At 33.7% G+C, this 26,884-nt stretch overlaps 6 protein-coding genes and 1 non-coding gene across 7 annotated transcripts; 6 read left to right on the forward strand and 1 right to left on the reverse strand.

Annotated features, from left to right (window-relative positions):
- Window positions 1-2,212: 2,212 nt before the first annotated feature.
- Window positions 2,213-3,233, forward strand: Tsp_05564 (hypothetical protein). The gene is made up of 3 exons (XM_003371877.1): window positions 2,213-2,267; window positions 2,714-2,896; window positions 3,112-3,233. The coding sequence occupies exons 1-3, from the start codon at window positions 2,213-2,215 to the stop codon at window positions 3,231-3,233; spliced, it is 360 nt and encodes a 119-aa protein (XP_003371925.1).
- Window positions 3,234-3,858: 625 nt separating this feature from the next.
- Window positions 3,859-10,578, forward strand: Tsp_05563 (beta-1,4-N-acetylgalactosaminyltransferase bre-4). The gene is made up of 6 exons (XM_003371878.1): window positions 3,859-3,959; window positions 4,650-5,164; window positions 8,694-8,842; window positions 9,538-9,725; window positions 10,101-10,223; window positions 10,308-10,578. The coding sequence occupies exons 1-6, from the start codon at window positions 3,859-3,861 to the stop codon at window positions 10,576-10,578; spliced, it is 1,347 nt and encodes a 448-aa protein (XP_003371926.1).
- A 4,110-nt stretch (window positions 10,579-14,688) lies between these two features.
- On the forward strand, window positions 14,689-15,582 carry Tsp_05562 (beta-1,4-N-acetylgalactosaminyltransferase bre-4). The gene is made up of 3 exons (XM_003371879.1): window positions 14,689-14,843; window positions 14,954-15,067; window positions 15,312-15,582. Exons 1-3 carry the CDS (start codon window positions 14,689-14,691, stop codon window positions 15,580-15,582), a joined length of 540 nt encoding a protein of 179 aa, XP_003371927.1.
- Window positions 15,583-16,293: 711 nt separating this feature from the next.
- On the forward strand, window positions 16,294-19,473 carry Tsp_05561 (septum formation initiator). Its single transcript, XM_003371880.1, has 12 exons — window positions 16,294-16,377; window positions 16,659-16,698; window positions 16,720-16,824; window positions 17,162-17,206; window positions 17,330-17,424; window positions 17,520-17,729; window positions 17,885-18,061; window positions 18,190-18,406; window positions 18,819-18,959; window positions 19,072-19,172; window positions 19,229-19,357; window positions 19,396-19,473. Exons 1-12 carry the CDS (start codon window positions 16,294-16,296, stop codon window positions 19,471-19,473), a joined length of 1,422 nt encoding a protein of 473 aa, XP_003371928.1.
- A 368-nt stretch (window positions 19,474-19,841) lies between these two features.
- Window positions 19,842-20,461, reverse strand: Tsp_05560 (hypothetical protein). The gene is made up of 3 exons (XM_003371881.1): window positions 20,391-20,461; window positions 19,960-20,114; window positions 19,842-19,921 (listed from the first exon to the last, which is right to left on the reverse strand). Exons 1-3 carry the CDS (start codon window positions 20,459-20,461, stop codon window positions 19,842-19,844), a joined length of 306 nt encoding a protein of 101 aa, XP_003371929.1.
- Window positions 20,462-21,074: 613 nt separating this feature from the next.
- Tsp_05559 lies at window positions 21,075-21,147 on the forward strand. The gene has a single exon. It is a non-coding gene; the product is annotated as a tRNA-Arg (tRNA).
- A 668-nt stretch (window positions 21,148-21,815) lies between these two features.
- Window positions 21,816-24,217, forward strand: Tsp_05558 (putative RNA methyltransferase NOL1). Its single transcript, XM_003371882.1, has 8 exons — window positions 21,816-22,179; window positions 22,232-22,349; window positions 22,411-22,500; window positions 22,557-22,644; window positions 23,078-23,358; window positions 23,441-23,524; window positions 23,599-23,819; window positions 24,013-24,217. Exons 1-8 carry the CDS (start codon window positions 21,848-21,850, stop codon window positions 24,215-24,217), a joined length of 1,419 nt encoding a protein of 472 aa, XP_003371930.1. The 5' UTR covers window positions 21,816-21,847.
- Window positions 24,218-26,884: the final 2,667 nt, after the last annotated feature.

A 26,884-nucleotide genomic window follows, 5' to 3' on the forward strand; every position in this document is an offset into this window, starting at 1 on the left:
AGTGCTTCTAATGATGATCATGATCAATGTTTTTGATCTGTGACGATACTTTACTATAAATTCTCTCTTTTAACTAATTTAATGTAATTCTGACTGTTTTGTTTAAATAAGGATGTACAGACGCTGTTATACTTTCAAATACTGCATGCTTATTGGTAATAGAAGTAGTACCCTAGAAAATTAGAAATAAAAATTCCTAGAATCCTCTATTGATACGTACAGAAATTTCTTTCATGGAATTCAGGTTCAAGTTTCATTCAACCGTCTTACCGATTTGTTATTTTCATTAATGCAACTTGTTGAAATTCACATGTATTTGCCAATTTTAATATTTTTCACAGTATTTTACGGGCATCATTGAAAAAGAGTGTTTTTTTTAATTTCAAACTAGCACGCACCTAACATTTATATTAACAAAGAATAATATTGTTTATTACACTATGGGATGAGCGAACTGTAAATTTCTGAAGTACAAGTATTGAACAAACGGCGTTTAATAAATAACGCTGTAACTTATTGGTTGTTGTATGATGAATCTTCTTGCAGAAATTAGTACCAGCTAACTGAAGCTCAACATCACATTATCTGTAACGTTAATATGAAAAGATCATTAATACAGTGGAAAGTAATAAGTAGAACATCAGAAGTAAAAGACCTGAAAAATATATATTCAACAGTTAAACATGAAAACTTAGAATTTTTTAAAATCTCTAGAATATATTAAGGCTGTTTGAACTCGTTAACTGTGTTTTTTGTTTCATGCTATTTTTAATTCAGTTTTGCTTTCATGAATATGTTTTAAATCATACGTTATCATTATTAAATTGCACACAGATTTGTTTTAAAATTTATTCCCATAATTTATACTTCTCATACAGACTGTTCTGTTTGAAAATCATTTTCTTTTTCGTCGTGGAAAATGGATTCTTTTGTTTTCAACTGCTCTGTGACCAGGAAATCTACGACGCATTCGCGGAATTAATTCTCTAATGAGAAGGTACAGAATCATCAAAAGTACGGCCAGAAGGATGTGTGCGTTATAGGTGCCACCATGTAGGTTCCATACGTCAAACGTTTTTCCATTACCACGATCCATTTTTGTCACTAAAACAGACAGAATCAGTAAATAAACACTTGATTATAAAACAGAAAATAGTAATTTCATACTCAAGACTCTAATCAAGACTGTAAGATAACTCACGAGCAACGTTCACGATATAATAATAAGAAGTAGTAAGATAATAAGAAGAAATGTATGATGAACATGTAATGGAGTTTTACTGTAGCGAATATACTGTATCAGGATACTTACTTTTATTTATATGCTATTATTGTTATTATTTCAGAAATTAAATTAAATTAAAGACAGTTTTTATTAGTGTGACAGTGTTTGAAATATAAAATGATAATAAAAGCAATGTTAATAATAGAATCTTGAGTGCCATCAAGGAAACTGTCATCTTTTTTAGCATTGAAAAGGAAATTATAAACTGAAAAGAGAATAATTCATGCTTAGAAATATTAAGTTAACTGTATTAATGTAAATTTTTTATGATTTTATTCTGATTATAAGTCAAATTATTGCTATTCAGTATAGCAGCTTTTGAAAATATGATACTTTTCATTAAATTTGCATATGAAAGAATTATTTTTGAAATTTCTTTATTACTGTTGTTATTATTGTTAATCAAGCATCAGAGTATGCGTTTGTTTTTGATTCTTGAATACACCTTTTTTCAAAATTTTGAGATGGCATACTATTCGGTTATTTTAAACCTGCATGCTGCAAACTTGCAATTTTGCCAACCCGTCGACAACCCATGCCAACAGTGTGGCTTATTCATCACTCAATTTATCTTAAATAAATTTATGCGCATATCTTTTGTTTTCTTCTCTCAACAGCAGTTTAATTTATACAACTGATTTAAATGAATAGTTTCGACAACCACAACAGCAACGGCAGTTCAACTTTTGCCATATGCTAAACTGGAATAAATTTTTGAATGTAATTTTTTTGAAAAAATGAGCAAAAATTGCACATAATTATATTTTGTGATATTGTTTTCAGTTTCATTTCATTTAAATACTGTTTGTGGATGAATAAAAAAAGAAATGTCAGATTCAAAAATTGCCCATTCTCTGAATGGTGTTTTTCTTCAAGATTATTGGCAAATTATTTTTTTCAATATTAATTAATCCAAAGTCAATTAAAATGGAATATTCAAGATTTTATCGTTATTTGCATTGGAATGAATTTGTTCTTCAGAGTTTGTGATCTTTTCCTTTGGTCATTGTAATTTTTTGCTTTGAATAAACTGTTTTGTTCATCAATTTTTCGTGTGAAAAAGTGCAAGAACAAAAATTGCCCCACTGCGTGGGCTTGCTACAGGGGTTTGGGCTTCGTCATTTTTTGACATTTTTCGTTTGCTGATCTTTTCACAAAATTTGTTACTGTTTTGTTTTGTTTAATGTCTTCAGATTTTTCATCAACGAGTCAAAAAAGAAATGATTAATAACAAATTGATATGATCATTTTGCATGTTGAAAATTTATGCATTTTTCAAAAGCATCATTTTGAAAACAACAAGTGATTAGTTTTGTTTGTTTGTTTATTGGCCGGTTGATTTGCTTTTGCAACGGTTGCTGCGATGTGATGTATCATTCAGTTGGTGAAATGAATGATAAATTTGTTATAATAAAAATGCATCTTTAGGCTTTTTCAAATTAGCAGCTGACCGTGTTCAATGGTCAATAAGAATCTTGTTAGCGGTTGTTGAAATGCAATTGTGCCAACAGTCACGTCCTGGCATTTCAAGTGCGGTCGTCAAGCGACGATCTGCTATAATTAATCTCTTTTCGATTGCGATCTTCCAAATCCCCTGTGGCATTTCCATCAGTAAGCAGTTGGTGTTCCAAAGCCATCCACCATTGGATCCGTTACCGTTCAAAATTTGGATAATAATTGTTTCGTCAATTTTAATTTGAACACGGTCAAGCGTTGAAAGAAGCGCTGAATCAGCGTCTGTTTCTCTGAATGAATTTCATTCTGTGATTTTCAGAAGTGAACGTTTATAGTTTGTTCAGTAAAATGAAAAATTCACTGAAACAAAGGTCGAACAGAAAACGATGACAGCAGTAGCGATGAATCACTGGAAGAAGCTGCTGCTCTGATGAAAGTGAAAAGGGAATATGCATTTGGTCAGAATGTTGCAAATTGGCAAAAACTCCACTGACACGAAACGATATTGTTCGTGTATTTTTTTTTGTTTCCTATTCAAAGCGTGGGAAGAAGAAATATTTCGAACGTCGGTAATTCCATTTTTTCCCATTGGCAAAGTGACTTGGAATGCGGTGTTAATGAAAAAAAGAAAAAAGTGCAATATTTAAAACGAATTGAAAAGTAATGCACGTTTTATTTTGTGTTTTCACGGCTAGGCAAAACCGGTGGAGTTGATATTCAAATTTTCATCAAATCACAAACACCAAAAGCAATGCTCACAAAGCAATCCGATGAACGTAATAAATTGAAACAATTCAATTGTTTTTCCGTTTATTCTTTCTTATTATTGCTATTTTTAAAAACAGAGTCGAATAATAATATGCAAAAGAGTTTAATAAAGGTCGGCCGATTGGAAAGGGAAAAATGCACAGCTGCCGGTTGAAGCAAGCCACGTCAAGCGCGTCGGCTTCAAATTTTTGCTACAACGACGAACAAGCGTGCGGAAAACAATGAAACAGAAAAAAAATTAAGAAGAAGAAGAAAAAAATAATAATAAAAAGAGAAAAATTGTAACTGTGGAAAAATCAGTTTTCTAAAATGCTTTTTTCTGCCTTTTTCAGATCGCAACTTCACCAGCTATGCTTTACGTGAGTGAAAAAGCGGGCGATTGTTGTACGCTTGAAAGGAACGTCGCGTTCAAACAAACGGCAAACAAAAACGAAATTCCCCCCAACGACGGGTGTGAAACTAACTGACAGACAAAAAAACAACGACGACAACGACGATTTTGAAAAATTTTCATTTCCAAAAGTATTCTATTACAGACTTATGTAAATTTGTTTGTTTTTGTTAAAATTTACGTCAGAAAAAAGTGTGAATAAACTTTTATGCAAATGTATACATACATACATACATACATATATCATGCATGTATTTTTGAGGAAAGAAAAAATGGTAAAACTATTAAGATATGAACAAGAGAAGCATGTTACCCGATACTCTGCTGTATTTTGTTCAGTTTTGGTTTTCAATTCGTCTTCTATGAAATGAAAATGCTAATGAATATGTGTGCATATTTCTTCTCCACTCTTCTTATGCTTGTTCGCTTGTTTCAGTTGGACTGTGGGAACGGTGGCAAGGGGTTGAGTGAGAATGTCGGATTGTGCGGCGACATGCGTGCCATGGTCAACTGGACTGGCGGACGGTTGCTGGACAAATAGTCAGCCGGTGAGCGAGCAAAATGTTGATGATGCTCCAGTTGATGCTGCTGCTGCTGCTGATGGTGGTGGTGGTGGTGGTGCTGCTGGTGCTGCTGCTGAAATGCAATGCTCTCTGGAACCGGGACGGATAATCGCGGCGAAGTCATGCGCTTCTCCTTTTGCCTGCGATTGCAGAACCACACCCGCACCACTTCTTTTTCCATCTGCAGCGATTCGGACAGTTTGGAAATTTCCGGCGCCGTCGGCTTGGGACATTTGACGAACTGTTGCTCCAAGACAGCTTTGACTGAACTATCGATCGATGTTCGCTTTTTCCGCTTGCGACCGTGGGCGTTGATTTTCTCGACTGGATTCTGGCTGCAGACGGAATTGTCCGCTTCTTCGAGCCACTTCTGCAGCAACGGCTTCAACTTGCACATGTTTTTGAAGCTCAGTTGCAAAGCTTCGAACCGGCATATCGTGGTCTGGCTGAACACGCTGCCGTACAGCGTGCCCAGAGCCAGGCCCACGTCGGCTTGGGTGAAACCGAGCTTGATCCGGCGCTGTTTGAACTGCCTGGCGAACGCTTCCAAATTGCTGACGTCTATTTGCCCCTCATCGCCCCAACTCATCTCGGTCGGCTGCACGCACGAGCCGAACTCGCCGGCCGCAAACGGTCGACAAGGGCGTCGGCCCGCGTACGTGTCCACCAAGCCCAACCGGCGCGTTTCCAACGGCACCACCGGTAAGTGCTGACTAGCATGATGGTGGTAAGCCACCGGCGAATGCGGGACGGTGGTGTTAGCAGCGGCAGCCGCGGCCGCGGCCGCAGCCGCCGCCGCAGCAGTCGAATTCAAATAGTACTGGTTCCAGGCGTTGCCGTAGTGTTGGGGCAGTTTGGCTAGTATTTGCTGCGTCGGGGGCTTCATCAGATCCGCCGCGGCCGCCGCTGCTGCTGCTGCCGCCGCCGCCGTGCTCGACGAACTGCAGCCGTAGTCCCACTGGCCACTATCCAGACTGGCCAGTGGCCACTGGGACGAAGCGAAAAACGGCGGTGTCGCCTGATAAGGCATCCAGCAATTTTCCGCCGCCGCCCCTTGCTGCAAATCACCACTTTTCCCTTGTCGTTCAAGCTGCGGTGGGTCTGAGCACAAAGCGACCACAATTGAAGAAGCCGATGACGACGACGACGACGACACTGACGACACCGACGGCACTGATGGTACCGACGAAGGCACAATCCCCAAATTGGACATATGTCTAGCCGAGCGGGTTGAATCTCATCAGATTTGTTATTGTTGTACAACGGAGAGAACAAGCCTAATGCCAGCAGTACAACGACGACAATCGTAACAAATAGCACTGCACCAGATGGCGCTTTCGATGCAAAGTCGAAATCGTCTGAGACTGGCTGTTCAGCGGCCAATTATTGATACGCTTTTATGCTAAAACGCTGGACGTAATTTCCTCTTCTGTACGTTTGCTGGTTTAACTGTACAAAATACCACGCTACGAATTCATCAATAAGTAGTGCAACAAGCTTGCCAAACCAACCTTCGATGTCGTCGAAATTTGCTGACCAACAACCGAACTGAATTTCCACACGCCGGATAATTTCGTCTTAAAACTGCAATTGGAGAAATTTTGAATGGAAGCTGAAAAATAAGCTCCCAACATTTATTTCAAAAGTTTCAACATCAATGGGAAACTGTTTACGCAATTTGAAAATTGATTTCACCAACGATCGTCAATATTATGCGTCATACTCGAAATGGCGGGAATTTGCTCAATCTCCCTCTCTCTCTCCTCTCTCTCTCTCTCTCTTTCCACCAACACATTATACTGTATGCCTAGATATCTGATCTAGCTTTAAAATTTTCTTGACAATCTTTTACTGATGAAAGATTCAACTTGTGTTCATTTTCATATTTTGTAAATAAGCTAATTGTGATAATATGAAATTATTGTTTGCAATTTTGATTTTTTATTCCAAATATCGCACCGATTGAATCATCGATGATAAATTGCTAGGATTTTGATGCAATTTTACAAAAATGTGTCACGACTGCTAAAACCTATACCAAAAAAAAACATCAATAAAGTGATTCAGTTATACACTGGCTGAGATCATCCTTATACAAATGTTAATCACAAATCTGTCATGATGATTGTTTGCTTTTTGTTTTTTTTCAACTCTACACCAAGAAAAACCACTCAATTATGAAGTGAAGTAATAATACGAGCAAGAAGAAAGCAAACAAACACGAGCAAATTGTTCAACATAATTATGCTAATGTAAATTGGAGATGATGATTTTATGCAAATAAAATATGAATTCAGTTCAAGTCAACTATTTATTCACTGATACACATTAAACAGCATCATTCCAATAAACGACTGCATGTGCAATTAAATGGAGAATTTTCATGATTTATCTTTTAATCTATTGTCGGTAAGCGTGATTTGTTTGCATGACATTTATTACTTTTAAAAAGCTTTTCCACAATGTAATTTTTTGTTTATTTCTTTGTTGTTTGTCTTTATTTTCAAAATATATTCAAGCTTTACAAATGCAGTCGTTCAATGCAGCGATTGTAGCTGTGCAATTCTTTTTTTTCGCATCTTACTTTATATCACTTGTAACAAAGGGTGTGGACAGAATTTTTTTTTGTTCGTCACTAGTCTCTTAGTCATTCGCATTACGCAGTGTGTTTTCTTTTATGTTCGATGTTTACTTTTCCATCGCTTCATACTGAATGAAAACAAAAATGCAAAATAGAAATTTTAATTGACAACGTTATACTGTAGAGTCGTTTGAAAATTTTCTAATTTTACCAATCACTTTCACATTTTTACAAATAAAAAATCAACGCAATAATTTTTTCAAATCCTAATAAAATACTTCAAAAAAAATTCAAGAAAAAAATTACTATAAAACTTGGTGATTTGAACGCAACCAGTTGATTTTTGAAATACATGTTTTACAAAATTTAAAACATTGAAGATAGAAAACAAAAAAGTATTTTTGATCCATTGTCTGCTGATTTTGAACATAAAAATTTATCTGAAAGAATATCAGTGATTTACAGCTAGTAGTTGTTCATCGACAACGTTGTGTACAATCTTTCCAATTCACCATCACATTTTTGCAAATATATTTCTAATAAAAGAATGTGCCAGATAAACAATAGTTTTCATCTTATCCAGTTTTTTACAAATTTCACACATCGCAAATTTTTTTTGCTTTTTTAAATTCTTTCTTTTCAATAGCAAAGTTGCAAAGCAAAGTAGGAAAATTTTTTGTCAGTTGAAAATTTTCAGCTTTTAAAAAATACTTAATATTATTTTTTTAATGTTCTAGACATGATTCTAATGGATTTTTTTAAATGTCGATATTTTTCATCAATATAATTTTAACAGTTGACAAGTAAATTGATATAAAAAATTATGATTTTCAAGTTATTTCTGTTCTGACGCAATGCTGATAACATTTTTCTCTAACATCTTTAAATCGTATCATTAGGTATGCTGAGCAATTAAAATATAAAAATTGACTGTTTTATTTTGAAATTTAGGCTTCTACTTTTTAATCAGAAATGTTTCTTTACAAAGTGACGCATCGTTGGAAAATTTAATTTCTACAGTATGATAATTTTAAAGAGTTAAAAGTATTATTATTTAAATTAATAAGTAACTGAAAAAAATCAATCAAATTAAATAAGCATAACAAAGTCACAGATGATATAATTATTTGAAATCGATTACTAATTAAATTATAGTTTTCAGTATAAATTCATGCACGATAAATAACAAATACTGATGATGCTTGCGTATCCTTCAAATACTTAAATGCTTTATGTATATCTGTATAACTTGTGAAAAAAATTACATATTTTAACACTCCCGCGTACACGCTATTCGTGTTTATGCATGCTAAAAATTTTTCATTTTTTAAGGTAATTACTGCCTACTTGAAATAAATGATGATGCACATATGCGACAAATAATTTTTTGACTACGTTAACTAAAAATAATACAAATAAGTATTTTAAGTAAATTAATAATTAAAACGAGAGTTTTTTAATGAAAAAACTACAGTTTTATAATAAAAATAAAATTTTAATCAAACTGATCAGCGCAGAAAATTCTAGCCTGCAAATCTATAAGTGGTTTACGGTAGTCATCAGTTGAAAACGGGGTTTATCGTCGGTGTGTACGGAATGTGTTTTAGGTACTTGAAAAACACACTCAAATTCTGAATTGTGCATTTTAAGTATTTTCACTTCTTTGTAAACAAGCAGTTTATTGTTTGTTCATTTCAACAATCGACGATGGATTGGAACCAGCGATTCAAATTGTCATCCTTTATAAAGTTTGCTTTTGTTATGTTGCTCATTTTTTCACTGTGCTCACTGCGTTACGGGTTAGTATCCGACATGTATGATGTGCGAAGCGAAACCATCAGAAGATTAACAGACTACTTAACCCATGCGCGTGTTAACGGTGTGATATGCCGGCCATATTTTCTCGATGGTTTGACAATCTGCTTCGTATGTTACATCTGTGTGCATTAATAATTGTTGTATTTAGAAGATGCTTATGTTGTAAATTCGTTGCTTGTCCAGAACGTTTTCTACAGCAAGTTTTCGCAGTTCGGTTTCACAAGAAAGTTAGGTAAATGTGATTTTTTTGTTTCATATTTTTTATTATGGGATTTTTGTAATTTATTTGAGTGAAGTAATATTATTTGATGATGAATATTTTTTGTTTGTGTGGTGAATGTTTTAAAATGTTTCTTTTTTTTAATTTTAATTTAAATGAATTTTAGATGGTTTGTTTAAAGTGAATTTGAGCTCACCTACTTTTGAAGAATTACAACGTAAGTTCCAAGAAGTTAGCGACGGTGGACTGTATGTCCCTCGAAATTGTACATCTGTTGACGACGTGGCTATTATTATTCCTTATCGTGATCGAGAACGCCATCTTCGTACACTTCTGCTTAATCTTCATTCTTTCTTAATTAGACAGCAACTTTATTACAAAATATTCATCATAGAAGAGGTATGGAGTTCTATTAAATCAAGTATATATTTTTCCAATGTCACTTTTTGTCTTCAGGTTAAAAGGCAGACATTCAATCGTGGGAAGCTGATGAATGTTGGTTTTTTGGAAGCGATGCGACTGCATAATTGGACTTGCTTTGTTTTTCATGATGTGGATTTGTTGCCGGAAAACGACTTGAATTCTTATTCGTGTTTAGACACGCCGAGGCATTTGTCCGTAGCAGTTGATAAATTCAATTACAGGTATTTGAGAGAAGGTTTTATATTCTATTTCTCATCGTTTTGTGCATTGTTATTTACAATTGATTAATCGTATATGTTCGAATGTTTGCTGTTTCTAATTAATTAATTAATTAATGACAAGAAGAAAGCGGAAACATTTCAGACGATCATGGATTTGAGTTGCTATTTTAAAGTCAGCATGCGCAAACAGAATTGTTAGTTTAGCGATGATGAACTGATTTTTCTCCCATGCTTGTTAATTTTGATGTTGGCATGCTTTTGAATTGATGGCAGGTGTTTGTAATTTATAATTTTGACATTCTTTTCCAATTTATCGTATTTGTCAAACGTTGCCAGTGTTCTGTGAAAGTTTAATTATAACGTGCCGTTTTATAGACTACCGTACGCGTCGATTTTCGGCGGCGTGACTGCTTTGACTGCTGAACAATTTCGGCGCATCAACGGTTTCAGCAATGAATATTGGGGTTGGGGTGGTGAAGATGATGATTTTTACATCCGGTAATTATGTTTTTAATTATATATTCACTTGAGTGAATATTTTTCGAAGAAGGGGATGTGTATTTCTTCTTTTTTTTGTTTTAGAGTAAATTTGAAAAAATATATGGTTCATCGCCATTCGGAACAAATTGGCCGGTACAAGATGATCAAGCACAGTTCAGAATCGTTGAACGAAGCAAATCCGTGCAGGCATGGGTTGCTTCGTGAAACGTCGAAACGGTGGAGAATGGACGGGCTAAATTCCATCAGATATGCCATTTTGAATATTACCGAACATCAGTTGTTTACACGTATATTGGTGGATCTGCGCGAAGTTGTGTTGAGAAATGGAACCAGACGTATCTGTAAAGTGTAACAAATTTCATCGTCACATTCAAAATTCATTTTATCACTTGCTTCCATTGTGAACTTTTTTTTAAAAAATTTTTATCTTTTGTTGTTGTTGATGTTGTTGCTGTTGCTGTTGATGTTGCTAATGATGATAATGATGATCATTCAAATAAATTAATAAAACTAGTTAGTGGAAAGTGTGTGAATTGAGCATGTTTCTCTTCTTCTTCTTCTTTTTGTTTTGAACATCAAATAATTTAGCCTCTGCATTCGTTCAATGGTGTAAAGTTGGCTTGTCAATGCACGGATATTTGCATTTGTCCAATGACAGACACGTGACGCGTGCGATGCACAATATATTTGCTCATTACAAAGATGAATGATAAAGTAGTGTTGTTCACTTTTGCGATGACGTCATCAACAATTTGCTTGTAACCAACACACTGATATATATATATATATATATATGTTCTGCAATTAGTTAGTGGTGTTGGGGTTGGAATTTTCAGTTCCGGTGGAATTGTTGTTTGGGCAATGTGCGGAAATTGAATAGCACAGCAAAAAATAACGTCGACAGGAAACGTTGCCATTTCACAAAAGCTAACTAAACCAGTAACGCTATTGTATACATATATATATATGTATGTGTATAATTAATTTCACCGTTGAATCGTGAATAAAGCAGTGAAAGAATAAACAAAGCTGACGTGCGCGTTGTTGACGTTGCACGAGCAAAATTTGAATAAGAAGACAATAATTTCTTTTTTTTTTGTTCTTAAGTATCATTTGTAGAAGCGCTCATCAACTGTACCTGGAGGAATTTATCATAATTGACGTGCTGTAGTGCAGGTCACTGACTGCGTTGCTACAGACGTGAGAAAAGGCAACAAAGAATTCACACTGCAATTTAATATTATTATTAATATTTTAAACTAATTTTTTATTGTTTTCTTTTTGTTTTGAAATTTGTTTGTTGTTGTGCTTTTCAGTTGTTGTGGCCTCGGACATGTGGTGAAACGTACGAGATTGGACGACGACAAATCAGGGCCAGTTATAAGCCACCGCCCCGAGGCAGTATTTTCCATTTATTTGATCCAACGTAGCCTCAGTTTGAGCATGCTTACTTTAAGAGCTTCATCCATTTGTTCTCATCAATAGCGCACACGATTGCACATTTCACTTTGATGCATTCTATTTGATCCGAATGTGAAAGAAGATTCGTCGTTGTCGTCGTTTCAATTTCAAGGATATTGTTCCAACGATCAAGTATTGAATTGTGAAATTTGAATAATAACCGTAATAGCAGGTAAAATGATAGTATTCGACGATTGATGATGATTCGTTGGCAAGCGAATAGCAATGGCTAGTTGAAAATAATTGTTGCTTCAATCGTTTTCAACATTGTTCACTGACGACAGGTTATTATTGTCGGTTTGGCCGTTTTTGTGATTCGGAAGATGAATTTATAGTCCGATTATTTTTGCAGGCAAACATGAGAATGTCAAATATTTGTGCACGACAAACGATCCCGTCATTATGCCGATGGTAAGCTGTGACTGATGAGCTTAAAAATATAGCAAACTGTTCGCTGCATTTTCACTTCTTCTCTGCACCCTGTGCGCGTTGTTTCTTCTGCACTTTGGTGTTTTTTTTTAATTTTTTCACTTTCCTCTACCTCTTTTTGATCGAATTATGAAATTCAATTATTAAAATTGGTAATTTATCATTTCCGAAAAAGGACGAATTTATTTTTCATTTTCTTTTTCTAGAATTTGTGCTTTCGGTGCAGACGCAAGCGTGCAGTTAGTTAGTTCAATTGTCCGCAGTAACGGAAACTAGATACATTGCCCGAGGGATTTTTTCTCGTCTCAACTGACCAACGTACTGTGAAAGGCTATTTTCATTATACCTGTGAAATAGAAGAACACAGCAGAAAGACTGAAAGCGAGAGCGACAGAAACAGAGGGAAATGTCTTCATATTCACTTGTTCACTTCAATATGATTAATTAATTGTGGAGAATAAAGAAATTTACAAAAAAGTAAACCAAGAAGCAAGAAACACGACAACAATGGATGACAGTCAAGTTTACAGTAAAGAAGCACGTTGCGGCTTTACTTCATGGCCGCACTGTTTGCAGGTGACCTTCGCCAGCTTGTTGGTGTTGTGCATATTTTGTATTTACGTTTTGTATCCTTCAAATTCATTTTTGAACTTCCAAGACGATTTCAAGCAAATCACTTTATCATCATCACCGTCATTGTCCGTGTCGTTGTCGTCGTCGACACCGATAAATAGTAAAGAAATTTGCCGTCCGACATCGCTTCGTTATGGTAAATAAATCGTTTGTTGATCTTGTGAAATATTACCAATTAATATAACTGATCACTTTGACGAAATGCCATGCAAATAATGGACCGAGTTGATGATTAACACTGGGATTTACAATTAATTGATTATTCTACTGGGGTGTACGACTGTTGAACAATTGAAGTTTGCTTTTGGCACGCAAAATGCGCCGCTGCGTCGCTTATTCCAAGCGTTGCAGTGGAATTTGAATAATATTTTTCACTGTGGTAAAACGCGCCCAGCCGGGAAGCTTTTTCTGCTTCGCTTTCAAGTGCTAGTAATTTGTCAGAAGAGAAAGTTTTTCCATTCAAATTTTACCACCGCTGCTCGTACTTTGAGCGGCATATTTCTCTACCACATTCACTGTATCTGTCCTATGTTGACCGTTCATGGTCGCAACAACGGTGCAATTTGGTGCGCATATTCAATTATTGTCGACGAATTTATTACTTTGCCGTTGTTTCAATTTAAATTTAAATTTTACTGAGCATTTTACACTAGTTTACTTTTTTCTTTTTTCGCCTTCATTTTCAATTCAGTTATCAACGATGTGCATCACACTGTAGTCAATTCTCCTCCCTCTAGCAACACTTCTATTCACTTCCACTCAGCAAATGCAATAATGTTCAGAAGAGCATGTATTCCAAATGTAGACATGTATAATATACATATGTGCAAAATATTCAGTTCTTCTCTTTTTTCTTTCTTTTTCCCAATTTTTACAAACATCTCAACAATTTACATTCTTTTTATTTAACTTCTTTTTTATCCACTGATAAAGTTTTAATTTATAACTGAAAACAAAAATAAACAGTAATAATTTTAAAACTTCTCAGGCATGTGTAACATTTTATTCTTGTTTTTAAATATTATTATTACTCATTCGACTTTTTATGATACTTATGTGCTGCATTTCAGCGGTAAGCTTTGCTTTTCAGATGTTTCAGTTCTGCACATGCGTTCCTCGGTTGCAATTTTGGTCTCATTTTAGCTTTAACTCTTTTTTTATTGCTCATTTATTGAAGTTTCTAATATTTCAACATGTTTCATGCTAAACAACAAATATATATATAGACATGTGTGTATGCATAATTGAACAACATAAATATTAATGCACAATTAAATGCTGCTTTTATTTATGAAGCCATTTTTTTTATGGCAATTTATGGCGGCGGCGGCAATTTTATGCTTTTCACAGTTGCTCACTTCCATTAAGCTGAAAACATCTGTTCTAATGGCTAGACGAAAGCTTCCAACGAACTCTGCACAATTCAACCTGTCTTTACAAAATGGATATAAAAGAAAGAAATAATACCCACTATTGCAATTATTTAAAAAATAATTATATCAACAACTGTTTCGACAAATAATAAAAAATTTTTCCTCTTTATTTGTTGTTGTTACATTATTTATTTAGATGGAAAATTGAACGTGAAATTCAGTTCACCAGAATTTTCCCAACTCGAAGCCTTGTATCCTGAAGTGAACAACGGTGGCAGTTTTTATCCACAAGACTGTATACCCCCAGACGATGTTGCCGTGATTATTCCTTACCGGGATCGTGACTTGCATCTCAGGACGTTTCTGCTAAATATACATTCCTTTTTGATGAGGCAAAAGTTGCACTATCAAATTTTCGTCGTTGAACAAGTAAGCATTCGTTGCTGGGCTGGTGGAGACGGTTGCAATTTTTCCCTAATTTCTCTGCTTTTTATTGTCGGCGTTTGTTGTTGTGATCACGTCTGCTTTTCAAGGTTGCAAATCAGACATTCAACCGGGGAAAATTGATGAACGTCGGCTATGTGGAAGCACAGCGTTTGTTCAACTGGAGCTGCTTGGTCTTTCACGACGTCGACTTGCTGCCGGAGAATGATTTAAATCCATACTGGTGTGTCGACACGCCACGTCATTTATCCGCGGCCGTGGATAAATTCCAATACAAGTACACTGTTATTTTTATAATAACGCCTATAAATAATAAATATTTATATAAGTCAATTTGTATATTGTGAAATACGGAAATTAAGTTTCGCTTGAATAGCTTGTTTTCAGACTTCCTTATCAGACAATATTTGGCGGTGTTTCAGCTTTAACTGCGTCTCAGTTTGAGGTGATCAACGGCTTCAGTAACAATTTCTGGGGTTGGGGTGGAGAAGACGACGACATGTATTCGAGGTAATAATATAAAATAAATAAATTACAGTTCTTTTTTTACCCACCCACCAACCCACGCACGCATTCATTCTACTTTATCAAATTCAGTCGCTGTGAACATTTTCTATATTCTTTGTTTCGATCAAGCATCAACATCATTGCGAAAATTAATGATAAGTTTAATGGCAGTGATAAAAAATTTACATTGAAGCATGACAACAATTGAAAAATTATTTTTCATATATTATTCTTTTAGGGTGTTGTTAGGTCGCTTTTCAGTGCATCGACATCCGGGAAAGTACGCACGCTATAAGATGATCAAACATCAACAAGAATCAATGAATAATGCAAACGCTTGCCGATTTAATCTTCTGAAATTCACAAATATACTCTGGCGACGAAGTGGACTGTCCAATTTAAATTACCGTCTGCTCAACATTTCTGTAAACAGGCTGTACACCAAAATGACCGTTGATTTGTATGAAGAACAATCGCGAAGGGAGATTCGCAGATTTTGTGCAGGATAATTAGTGTAAGAAAACTTTTTACTATATGCATCCTCTGTTATTGTTATTATTATTATCTTCTTTACGCGATTGGTGATTTCACTTTCAAAATGCCTTAGTTGGAAAGCAAGAAATACAATATATATATATATATATAATAAGCAGCAATTTTATACTCAAAAATATTTCTTTATAATTTAGCACTTTATAGTTTATGAAATTATTCTGAAAGTACTCCATTTTCAAGTGCAAATTGTCATTACTGAAGCTGTATAAAATTGCCAGGTTTGGTGAAGCAAAGTTAATTCAGCAGTTGCTTAAAATTGCGCAATTTAAATTTACAGATGAGTTTGCATCTAGATGAGAAAAGGTATAAACTTTCATTAATATTTCAAGCTAACAATAACAATTGGAAAACATCTCAATTATCAAAAAGTCATTGGAACAAAATTTTACAATAAATAAAAATTCATGGAATAAGTTGTTTTTCAAATATTAATTATTATTCAGATATGAATATTGTTGAAATTGAAATCATTTCCAGATAGTCATTATTATATTGCTCACTTCATTCCATCAGCGATGAATAATATTGAACATTTGTTAAGAGAAAAAAAGGAAAACTATTATCCACACTACACACAGACCGAACATTCTTTGTTGAAGGAGATGAATGATTCCTTTTCTTCCGTCTTCTTTTATAATATCCACTGCGGTGTATCCCATTTGTTTATGACAACGCAGTGGTCGGCAGTCAAGGATCGTCGGACGTGTTACCTCCATCTGTGTCTGCTTGAAGAGAAATTTCAATTCACGGTATCTTTTTTTGATTTCCACTTCTCTATCGAAATGTCAAAGTTCAATAATTAAAAAGAGCACACAGTAATCACATGTTAATGTTATGCGTAACGCATGCTAATAACTAATATTTTCTCTTTTTTTATCACACGCTGATAGCAAGTTTGAATAATACAAATTTTCTGAATAGTTCATAAAATTATACACACTATTTTATAAATTATATTTTGAAAATATAATTTTTAAGTAATGAATAATTATCTTCTGAAATAAATGATAATTTATACGCTATTGTTAAGTCTTGTGCATTTCGACTAATCATCTTGAAACATAAAGTAAGTATTTTTCGTTAACTCGAAGGCAATAGACACCAATTAACTACAGTAGCAGGAAATGAGCATTATGGAGGACTGTGTTGTCGATATAGCTATGTGCAACAACAAATGCTGACGTCTGCATTTTACAGTATACTTCATCGAGTGTTTTTCTTTTCTGAGAGGTAAATAATATAAATAAAAAATGATCCTTAATAAATATTCAAAAATACTGTAGTAAAATAAAAGCTTCAAAAAATTAAACGCATGTAATTTTAACGTAGTTTTTTTACATGTGCACAGTATTCCTTTGTTTCGATGTTAGGTACTGCGAACGCAGACACTTAGTTGCCTGGTCATTTGCATGATTAATAAGATATTTTAATTGTTGGTTGTGTGGAAAATCTCTGATTGAACTTGATCAAATTGAACAATATATTTTTCTACTTTGATCATTTTGATATTTTTTGATTGACTGACTTTTATAGAGTTGAAGTTGCCGAATGAACACTCAAAAATGAACGAAGAATCCAGTATTGTTTTGATTGGCATTTATATATTTTTATATAAATATTTATTTATTTATTTATTTATTTATTCACAATATTATTGCTGAACAGTAGAATAATTTATATGTGATAGTGAATTATTTTCAGCTTACATAGATGAGGTTGATGCGTTTTTGGCTGCAGAACACAGTTATATTATTTTGCTAAGAAGATTACCGACTAGATGTATTCCAGATAGAATTGTAAGCCGAAAAATCAATACATTTATAACTTTCAGTTTTCTCAGCTTTTGAGAACTTAATGATAGGCAACATTTTTCAGATTTTTTCTTTTTTAGGTGATATTTTTGCAACAACTTTTCGCTGGTTTCGGTTTATCACCGAATGATTTCTTTTTTCAGCGGCGTTTTGATGAGCAGTACACTGGCAATGCATTTGTCAGAATTTCAGATTCACGTATTGTTGCTGAATTGAGAGAAAGAGATAAAATAATAGTTGAAGGGCGTGAAGTGACCATTATGATGACATCTGACGCTGGAATGCGACGGGTAATTTTCATACAAAATTGCATTTGTTTACAACTTGTGTCATATTTTGTTTAGTATATCACTTGGCTTGATTTTTATAAATAATATTTGTTTCAATTGAAACATTATAAAAAATCACTAAAAAATTAAATTACTCTATTTTAAATTTGCTTTAGTTTATGGAATGTGGTTATGCAATGGGAGCAAATAGCACAACAACTTTTAGAAAATTGTTTGCTGGATACTTCACTATCGATGCAGGAATCGCTTGGGCGCAACAGCTACTGGAATCAGAAAATGAAAGCTGTTTCATTTTTATAAAACCTCTACCGATCCGCATAACTCCATCTCAGGTATTTTCATGTCTTGGAAAATTTTGTTTACATCTTCGTCTGGGAGGTGTTCTTGATGTTGAGGTATTGAGTTTTTTTTGTATTTTATATTTGGTCTATTTAATTTATTGCAGCTTTCACATTTATAGCTATTTGCAAGCCATATATTCATTTTGTGTATGAAATCGAGTATATTTGCCGCTATTGGAGCGGAAGTGCTTCGTGCGCAAATTGCTGGAGGCAGTCTAATTGATGCCAGTGGTGAGCTAATAGCTCAGCACTGTATTGGCGAGATACTTGAATATTTAAAAGAAATGAAGATGCGATTCTGTGGTGTATCATACAGTAATGCGATTGGAAATTCAGGTACGTTTTTTCTTTTCAAGCTTATTAAGCGCATATATATTCTCAGTTGCTTAATTACTTCGACTTATTGAGTGTAAACTGTGTTCAATTTGAAAATGAGGCGTAAGTTAAAAATGAAAAATAGTCGTAATGTTTTATTACCTGATTTTAAAGTTAAATGGTCCATTGAAGCGTTGTGCAAGAAACCATCATGATATTTTAAAGCAGTCACATCATTACAGTAATAATATAATAAGGAATAGTAACTCAGTGATTATTTTTATTGCTACTGTGACGTATTTTAACTTGCGCATATAGGTTGCTGTTTCTTTTACCGTGTACTTTTGAGCAAATATGTAATATGATATAATGCAATGTAATATAATATAATGCAACATTATATATCATTCTATTTCATTTCATTTCATTTTAGGAATTGACAGCACACCTGGATCAGCAGTGTATCATAATTTGCTGCAACTTCCAGAAGAACAGAATCTTATTGCATATTCAAACCCAAGATCTTACATGCCCACCCTTGTAGAAGGTGGCGATACAATGCAAATAGAACGACGTAAGAGGAGCATAAATGCTACATTAATAAAAATAATTATTCATGTTTGCTTTAAGCGTTAGCTTTTTTAATTGAAACTTTTAAACAATTTAAAATGCTCCTTTAATTTTAGCACTACCATTAACGTGCAGCTCAAGATATTTTATTATTGGATGCTTGCCGCATGATGTGCAAAATAGGGATATGGAATTGTTGTTTTCCATATTGAAATTTGTATACTAAACTGCTAATTTATTTCATTTTTAAGCTTAAAAATTTTTTTGTGTTAGGCTTTGGTAGGTGGTATAAGGTGCGTTCATGATGGATATGGTGTATTTCATTCAGAAGCGGAAGTATATTTCACGGATGAGGCTATGGCAGACTGGATACGTCAACGTTTTGGGCAGCTGAGTGTAACTGTTTGATAAGATTTTTCTTAATTTTTATTTATTATCAGTTCTTATTTTTAACGCTTGCATTTGAAAAAGATTATGCTGCTATGCATCCGTCAGTAAATTACATTTTTAAACTGTGAATATTAATATTTTAATACATGATGAATAACTTGCATGAAAAGCAATAGCATGCAGATTATATTGTTTTATTGCGTAATGACGAATCGAGCTGTATGGAAAATAAGTGAATAAAAAATAATTCATGCTAAATTAATGCATCACTGAAGAGTATCACTGATATTTAACTTTATCGAGCAATTGCTGGTCGTTGAACGGGCTATTTTGAACGTTTGATTTCTTTCTGTGTTTTGGAAAATTAACTTTCAGTAACAATTATTTTTTTACATGCTTAATTTGTCTTTATTTTCCCAATTTTTCCCCTTAGCGTTCATTGACCACGCATTATCAGTTGCTAATGAAGCCGATGGCCCATTTTACGCTGCTACTGCTATCTATCCCACGAAGTCCTCAATATCAGATAAAACTGAGCAGAGAGTAATGTTTGTGATGGTGACGGTTGAATGTGCTCTGATAAAAGACAAAGTCATTTATATTGTTCAAATTACGCCATTTGATTGGCACCGAAGCCACATCTACAAGCGAACGTTTTGAGCAAACAGATGTAAACAATATGATAGACATCAACGGTATCAGCCACAGCGATCGCCGGGTCAAGCGCAAATTGCAATATACATTTGTTGAATTATGTACCTCAAAAGCACTGTTTAGGCAATTTATTCAACAATAAAAATATATTTGCGTATTTGTTTGTTCTGTTGCGTTGCTGTGTCCTAAGCAGTGCATCAAAAGTGAAACAAACGCTTGACGGCATTAATGCAGTCGAACTTGGAAATGTACCTTGGATGAGTGCACATTTCACTTAAGTGTACAAAATTCTGGCCTAGCAAAATTCCCTGTAGCTAATTATACGGTAATATAATGGACAAGTGCAAAATTTGGTTAAGTGAATCATTTAGCTGAGGTACACGGGATTTACTGTTCACAGTATATAGTCCTCGACTGCACAATAGACTCGTTCCTGGCCGCTTTACGTTTATCATCAGCCATAACAAATTCAAAACATCGACTGCTTTTCCAAGAAGTTACTCACAAGGAAGCTGCTGCAGATCTGGCGACAATTCAGCCGTATTTTTACGAAAACAGCACAAATCAAACAAACCTTAACCGAATTGAAGATCAGCTAGTAACACTGGTACCACAAAATACAATTCAAGCCTACATTTCTGACTGTATTTTACTTAAAATAAATGGACATTTTTCACAGCAAATCTATTTGTAGATGTGAAGTTATTGCTCCTTTCAATTATTATTCTGCATAATTCCCAACTTTGAATAAATGCACAACTTGGATAAGTGCATGGAAATTCTTGCCAAATTCCATGTACACTTAACGAAGTTCACTTGACCGTATTCACATTAATGCATCGTTAGTGCTAATGTTTTGCAGTGCTGTTTTAGTGATTTGGCTTCTGCGTCAGTCTAAATTTAAAAGGTTACGCTGAAAATAATAACATGGCTGATATTTAAAAATCGAAAATTGTAGAAGTGTTTAAAAATGAATACTAATTGAGAACAGTTCTTTGTAATTTTTGCTAAACGTTAAATAAATTGTCACCATTGTTCTGCGGTAATATGCATATTTAAAATAAAATTAAAGCATGGGCGTGTGGCGCAACGGATAACGCGTCGGTCTACGGAACCGAAGATTGCAGGTTCGAATCCTGCCACGCTCGAGATCTTTTCCTGGCAAAGTGTCTTATTACTGAATGTTTTGTCGTCTTTCGAGAAATAAAATTAATTGATAAAGAGAAACTAACAGAACATAGGAGACGCAAAACGAGTAGCAAATCGATGGATTTCACGTTGCTGAAAATTATTTCCTCTGTTGAAATTTTAAAGTGCGCTTATGATTGCTTCGTTGTTTCAAAAAATTGCTTTTCAATTGTTGGTGTATTGTCTCATTTGTACTTTAATATTGAAACTGCCGTGCAATTCGATCTGATATTTGTTTCCACACATTTATAATTAATATTTTTTGCTTAGATCGCTTCAATTCAAATATAATTTAATATCACTGAAATGTAAGGTTAGAGTTACTGTAATTATTTTGACGTTGCTGTATGGAAAAACTTAATTATATTTTAAATATGCATTTTATTTGAAATCAGTTGAAAATATTTTAATTTAATGATTTCATTTTCTAAAATTCAATTCTCTCATGTGCAGGTATTTTTGTTTATTTTATGCCATACTGTAGATTCAATTTGCATTACGTATAACGTTGCATTTTCAGATTTCTTGGTATCAGGTATGTTATTCATGTGACTATTAATCAGTTTTGATACGGCGATTCTTTTTACTTTTTTGTTTAAATTTGTATTTATTGTGATAATATTTTCTTAGAAAACGTTGTCGTCATTAAATGTAGAAGGCATGTCGACATCGGTGACAAAGATATCTGATCGCAAAGTGATTGGAAAGTTGAAAATTAATAATGATGATTCCGATGAATATATTGAGGACGATAATTTTTTAAATGATGAGAGCGATGCTGATAGTGAAAATGAATCGTCTGTTGAACATGAACCGTCCGTTAAATTTGAAAATAACGTACATGCTGAGGAAATGTTGAACGACGACGAGACACATTTGAATATGACTGAAAGTAACAGTGATGAAGAATTGAACAATTCTGATTCTCTTTATGATCGTGTCAAAGAAATTGTGAACATGCTGAATAAATTCAAAGATGTTTCAAATACCAAGTGAATTTTTGTTTATTTTTTGTTTGTGTAATCGATATGATTTTCGTTTTAGTGCTTCATTGAAAAGCCGATCCTATTATGTGCAAAAGCTAAAAAAATATCTTTGTTCTTTTTATGGTTATAATGAATTCATCATGGAGAAGCTGATTCACATTTTTAAAATTAATGAAGTAATGTTTTCGTTTCTGCCTTTTGGAAGTTTTTGTCAATAGAAATTGTTTTTCTCACAAGTTGTTAGAATTTTTACAAGCAAATGAATCCCAGCGACCGTTGGTGATACGATGTAACACTTTGAAAATAAGAAGGAAAGATTTAGCTCAGGTAATATTTGTTAGCTGTTCATATGATACTATCCTTAGCTGTTCATGGTATTATAGAGCTTAACATCGCGCGGTGTAAATTTGCAGCCGTTAGGAAAGTGGTCCAAAGTTGGTCTGGTTGTTTATGGTTCACAGGTGCCAATAGGTTAGTTTATTTATGGATTTATTTTAATAAATGAATGTGCTCTGTTAGTTTATTAAATTGTTCATTGAAATAGCTTTTCTCATTTGTAAACTTCGTTGATTTTTGTTTATTTACCTTACTGGTACAATCTGTATTCTGTCAGTTAATTAAAATATTCTACTAATAAACAATGAAACAGTAAATGGAGGCGTTCTATCTAAAAATCGGACACATTGCGCTGATTTTTTAGCTATTTTATTAATAAGTTTCTTCATATAAGAAGATATCTAATAATGTTTGTACTGTACAAATTTAGTATTTAATTCCGGGGAGTTTTAAACTAGCATTTTGTAGATTTCTTATACTATACCGTATTTTGACAAGTAGGTTAAAACTACAGTATGATTTATACTGATTCTTTTTATTGGTATTGTTTATACATTTATTTATTTAGGGGCAACTCCAGAATATATGTGCGGATTTTATATTTTACAAGGCGCTAGCAGTTTTATGCCTGTATTAGCGTTGGATCCTCAAGAGGATGAAAAAATCTTGGATTTATGTGCAGCTCCTGGTGGCAAGAGCAGCTATATTTCTGCGATGATGAAAAACACAGGCATATTGATTGCAAATGATGTCAGTCGTGATCGTTGTAAAGCAATAACGTCAAATTTTCATCGTCTTGGCGTGAGAAATGCAATGGTAACTTGTTTGGATGGACGCCATTTTAAGCAGGTTTCATTTTCATATGTTTTTTTTTTATTATTTTAAGGAAAGAAGAATTAATGGTTTGAAATAATAATTTTGTTTACTTTAGATCCTTTTCGATCGAGTTCTGTTGGATGCTCCTTGCAGTGGCTCTGGTGTTATATCTAAAGATGTTTCTGTGAAAGTGTCGAAGGTGAATATTTACTCAAGTGACCTGTTTATTTCAATTATGCAAGCAACTTGAGCTTGATAAATAACTTTTTGAAGAATTTATTGGACATACAAAGATGTGCAACTCTTCAAAAAGAACTAATATTGGCAGCCATTGACCGTTTGGATGCCCGTTCACCTAAAGGAAGCATTTTGGTTTATTCAACATGTTCTATTTTTGTTGAAGAAAACGAAGCAGTAATCGATTATGCTTTGAGGAAGCGGAATGTGAAATTGGTAGACACTGGATTACCGTTTGGCATAGAAGGTTTTGTTCGGTAAGTTGTTTCTCTATCACTAAGTATTATGAGAAGAAACACTTGCAGTTATTGTGATTGATAAACAAAAACGGTTTATTATGATGAAAACATAGTTTTATGCATGAATAGAATGTGCAGTGTTTGGGGAGAATAAAGTTTGAAAACAGAGCTCTGATTTGAGTAATTTGTTTTTGTGTCATTGCATTTTTAGATTTCGCGAATATCGCTTTCATCCAACTATGAAATATTGTCGTCGATTCTATCCACATAAGCACAACATGGATGGCTTTTTTGTGGCAAAGCTGAAAAAGTTTTCCAACGAAGTACCAGGTATGCAGCAAAAATATTTTTTAAGTGTTTTGAAAAGTAGTTTTTTTAAATTATTTTTGTGTAATTTTAGCGGCAAAAAAAGATGAATTGAATGAAAGAAAAATGGTCCATTCGGATGTGAAAAAGGTTGCACAATCTGCAAGAAAGAAAAATGGCATGCAACTTCATAAAACTCGTCTACCGAAGCGAAGGAAGTTCTCATCGGAAAAATTGAAAAAATCAAGCAAATAGAGAAAAATAGTGTTTTTTTGTTATATCTGTTATCCGTTCTGTAAGGTAGCAGGTAATTTCTTCATTTTCGAGCCGGAAACGACAACAGTGTATGCATAATTAATGCATGAAATAAACTGATTGCTGGTAATTTCAATTTTATGAACAAAGTCGACTTTGCAGAGAGAAGAATGAAAAATTAGAAATACAGATTAGTGACCAGGATAAATATTGTTTTGTTCGGCAGGCATTGTTTTCATAAATGCTGATTTACATGATCTGCACAGGTGGAAAGCTGGAGACTGTTCTTTCGTATTACTTTTAACTTTTTTCGGAAATTTTCAAACGATTTCACTAGTATGCTGTCGAAAACATGTATAAAATGCAGGTCTTTATTATTCTGATCAATAGTCTTCTGTCCGAATGCCGGTAATTTTGCCTGTACAGAACAGAACAGAACAGTTATTTCACGATAAGGATAAAAAATTAAACGAAGGCAACATAAACGAAAAACAGATAAACACTTCGTGATATTAAAATTAAAATTTCTGAAAAGAAAGCAGGAAATGTCAGTCGCTGTCAGTTTCTTTTTTCAAGATTACCTTTTGATATTTAACGACTGGATTTCAATCAAATCAAATGTACGGACAAGTTTATATAATTAGAGTATTCCATTAAAGCTGATTTCAATATTAAATTTCATTTTTCCTATCGATTTCTGTTTTTTATGTAACATAAACGTAAACTATAAGAAAATAACAGAAAATTTGTCGTAAGGTTTTCAATGCCCTGAGACCCAGCTATTGAACAGTACTCGCGCGTTCTATTATTTTTTTTTATCGCTTTTAACGTTCAATTGAATTGAATTTCTGAAATTATTGCTGTTAAATAATCATTAATTACTGCGAATCAAAGCGTAAGCGTCGCAAGTGTTCCCTTTGCTTAAAAGCACATTTCATGGAATATTGTCTTAATTGCCATAATTTTCATTGTTACGCATCTGAGTGATACCGATACCACATGTATGGCTATTTGAATGTACTTTCGCTACGCAGCAACTATGTAATGGCGATTTGCATAATTACTATAATATGAGGTCGCCCAGGGTTAAACATCATTGCAAATGCTAGGAAATTAAAGAAATCCACTATTCATGAAATACTACTTTGCTCACGCACGGTAGCTCTGCGAATTTTCATGGGTATCCGGTAGTATGTACAGTTAAACTTCTTCCTGGATGTCAAAAACTATGCCGCACTGTAAAAGAATATAATGATAAGTGCAATAAATTTTGTGCTAATTAAAGGTATGTAAATTTTTAATAACCCGCATTGGATGATTTTTTGAGAAATTTGATAAAGCTTACGGTTTGAGCATTTGAAATTTATGGAATATAAGGACTCGCACATTGTACGAAAATAGCTTTCTAATGTGATAATTTTGAAAAATTCTTATCTCTGAATTGTAATAAGTGAAAAAAATTCAGTGAACAAAGGTTTATAATTTTGAAAGTTCCTGTTGCTTAAATGAAAAATCAGGAACAATTCTTATTAAAATACATTTCTTTTTTCAGTGGAAAACATTGATAGTTATATTGTAAAAATTAATGACATCATTCAGTATGCGTAGTAATTTTACTTTTAATTTCCATTCATTTTTATTTCGACTTCGCTAAAACGTTAATTCAGTTTCACTTTTTTCCATATATCTCAACAAATACCCAATCAGGAGCTGTCAGTATAATTTTATAATACTTAGCAGATAATTCTCTACCGATATAAATTAGTTGCCTTAATTTTTACTGAAAAAAATTTTTTTCGAAAATTGCAAAATTTCATGGGCTATAGACTTGGTTGTTTTTGCGNAAAATCGACGAAAAATTTGTTTTCAAAATTTGGACGTTTTTTGATTGNTTTTAGTTTCATATTNGATAAAAGNAAAGAGTTTNTCTAGNAGGGTTCAACCCAGNCCTAAACAATAATTGCTGAATAAATGGGCTCTAAATTTATCGACTGCCTATCTTAATACATGGGGAAATTTCAGCCAATCTTCTGATTCTCTTCCAACGGAAAGGAGAGACTTNCCAATTTCTGTATATAAAGCNATTTCTGGCTTCCAATTTTTTACAATTCTCCTCATTTATCGTTTTTTTACGATGAANTTAAANTTGAATTTCATNAAATTGTTGCTGTTNAAATAATTATTAATTGCTGTGAATCAAAACGTATGCGTTTGTAAGTGTTTACTTTGCTATAAAGCAAACATTTTCATGGAATGTGGTTNCCCGTTACCATCCTATTTTTATGCATTGAATTTCTGNAATGATAACCAAATGTGTGGGCTACTTTTGAATTCAAATTCACAAAGTAATAACGGTGCAATGGTGATTTTCTTAATCAGTACAATATGTACACCCCCAAGGTTAAACATAATTGCAAAATACTAGGAAATTAAACGAATTCACAATTCNTGTNAAACNATTGGGCGCATACATGGTNAGTNCTNCCGAATCTNCATATATNNTNNNTATCTGGANGNNATGG

This window comes from Trichinella spiralis, assembly GCF_000181795.1.
Source record: "Trichinella spiralis strain ISS 195 chromosome Unknown Scfld9, whole genome shotgun sequence".
Classification (NCBI taxonomy): Eukaryota; Metazoa; Nematoda; class Enoplea; order Trichinellida; family Trichinellidae; genus Trichinella; species Trichinella spiralis.

Coding starts and splice junctions, on each gene's coding strand:
- Tsp_05564 (XM_003371877.1), top strand. CDS start 2,213: ATGGAATATTCAAGATTTTATCGTTATTTGCATTGGAATGAATTTGTT. Junction 2,268..2,713: donor GAATGAATTTGTTCTTCAGA/GTTTGTGATCTT, acceptor ATGCATCTTTAG/GCTTTTTCAAATTAGCAGCT. Junction 2,897..3,111: donor CCCCTGTGGCATTTCCATCA/GTAAGCAGTTGG, acceptor ACTGAAACAAAG/GTCGAACAGAAAACGATGAC.
- Tsp_05563 (XM_003371878.1), top strand. CDS start 3,859: ATGCTTTACGTGAGTGAAAAAGCGGGCGATTGTTGTACGCTTGAAAGG. Junction 3,960..4,649: donor GAAATTCCCCCCAACGACGG/GTGTGAAACTAA, acceptor TTCCATCTGCAG/CGATTCGGACAGTTTGGAAA. Junction 5,165..8,693: donor CGTTTCCAACGGCACCACCG/GTAAGTGCTGAC, acceptor GTGCATTTTAAG/TATTTTCACTTCTTTGTAAA.
- Tsp_05562 (XM_003371879.1), top strand. CDS start 14,689: ATGAACGTCGGCTATGTGGAAGCACAGCGTTTGTTCAACTGGAGCTGC. Junction 14,844..14,953: donor GTGGATAAATTCCAATACAA/GTACACTGTTAT, acceptor GCTTGTTTTCAG/ACTTCCTTATCAGACAATAT. Junction 15,068..15,311: donor GGTGGAGAAGACGACGACAT/GTATTCGAGGTA, acceptor TTATTCTTTTAG/GGTGTTGTTAGGTCGCTTTT.
- Tsp_05561 (XM_003371880.1), top strand. CDS start 16,294: ATGACAACGCAGTGGTCGGCAGTCAAGGATCGTCGGACGTGTTACCTC. Junction 16,825..17,161: donor GCTGACGTCTGCATTTTACA/GTATACTTCATC, acceptor TGACTTTTATAG/AGTTGAAGTTGCCGAATGAA. Junction 17,425..17,519: donor GATGTATTCCAGATAGAATT/GTAAGCCGAAAA, acceptor TTTCTTTTTTAG/GTGATATTTTTGCAACAACT.
- Tsp_05560 (XM_003371881.1), bottom strand. CDS start 20,461: ATGGCTGATGATAAACGTAAAGCGGCCAGGAACGAGTCTATTGTGCAG. Junction 20,115..20,390: donor AGGACTATATACTGTGAACA/GTAAATCCCGTG, acceptor TTGCCTAAACAG/TGCTTTTGAGGTACATAATT. Junction 19,922..19,959: donor TTCGGTGCCAATCAAATGGC/GTAATTTGAACA, acceptor GTCTTTTATCAG/AGCACATTCAACCGTCACCA.
- Tsp_05558 (XM_003371882.1), top strand. CDS start 21,848: ATGTCGACATCGGTGACAAAGATATCTGATCGCAAAGTGATTGGAAAG. Junction 22,645..23,077: donor TGGTTCACAGGTGCCAATAG/GTTAGTTTATTT, acceptor TTATTTATTTAG/GGGCAACTCCAGAATATATG. Junction 23,525..23,598: donor TTTCTGTGAAAGTGTCGAAG/GTGAATATTTAC, acceptor AACTTTTTGAAG/AATTTATTGGACATACAAAG.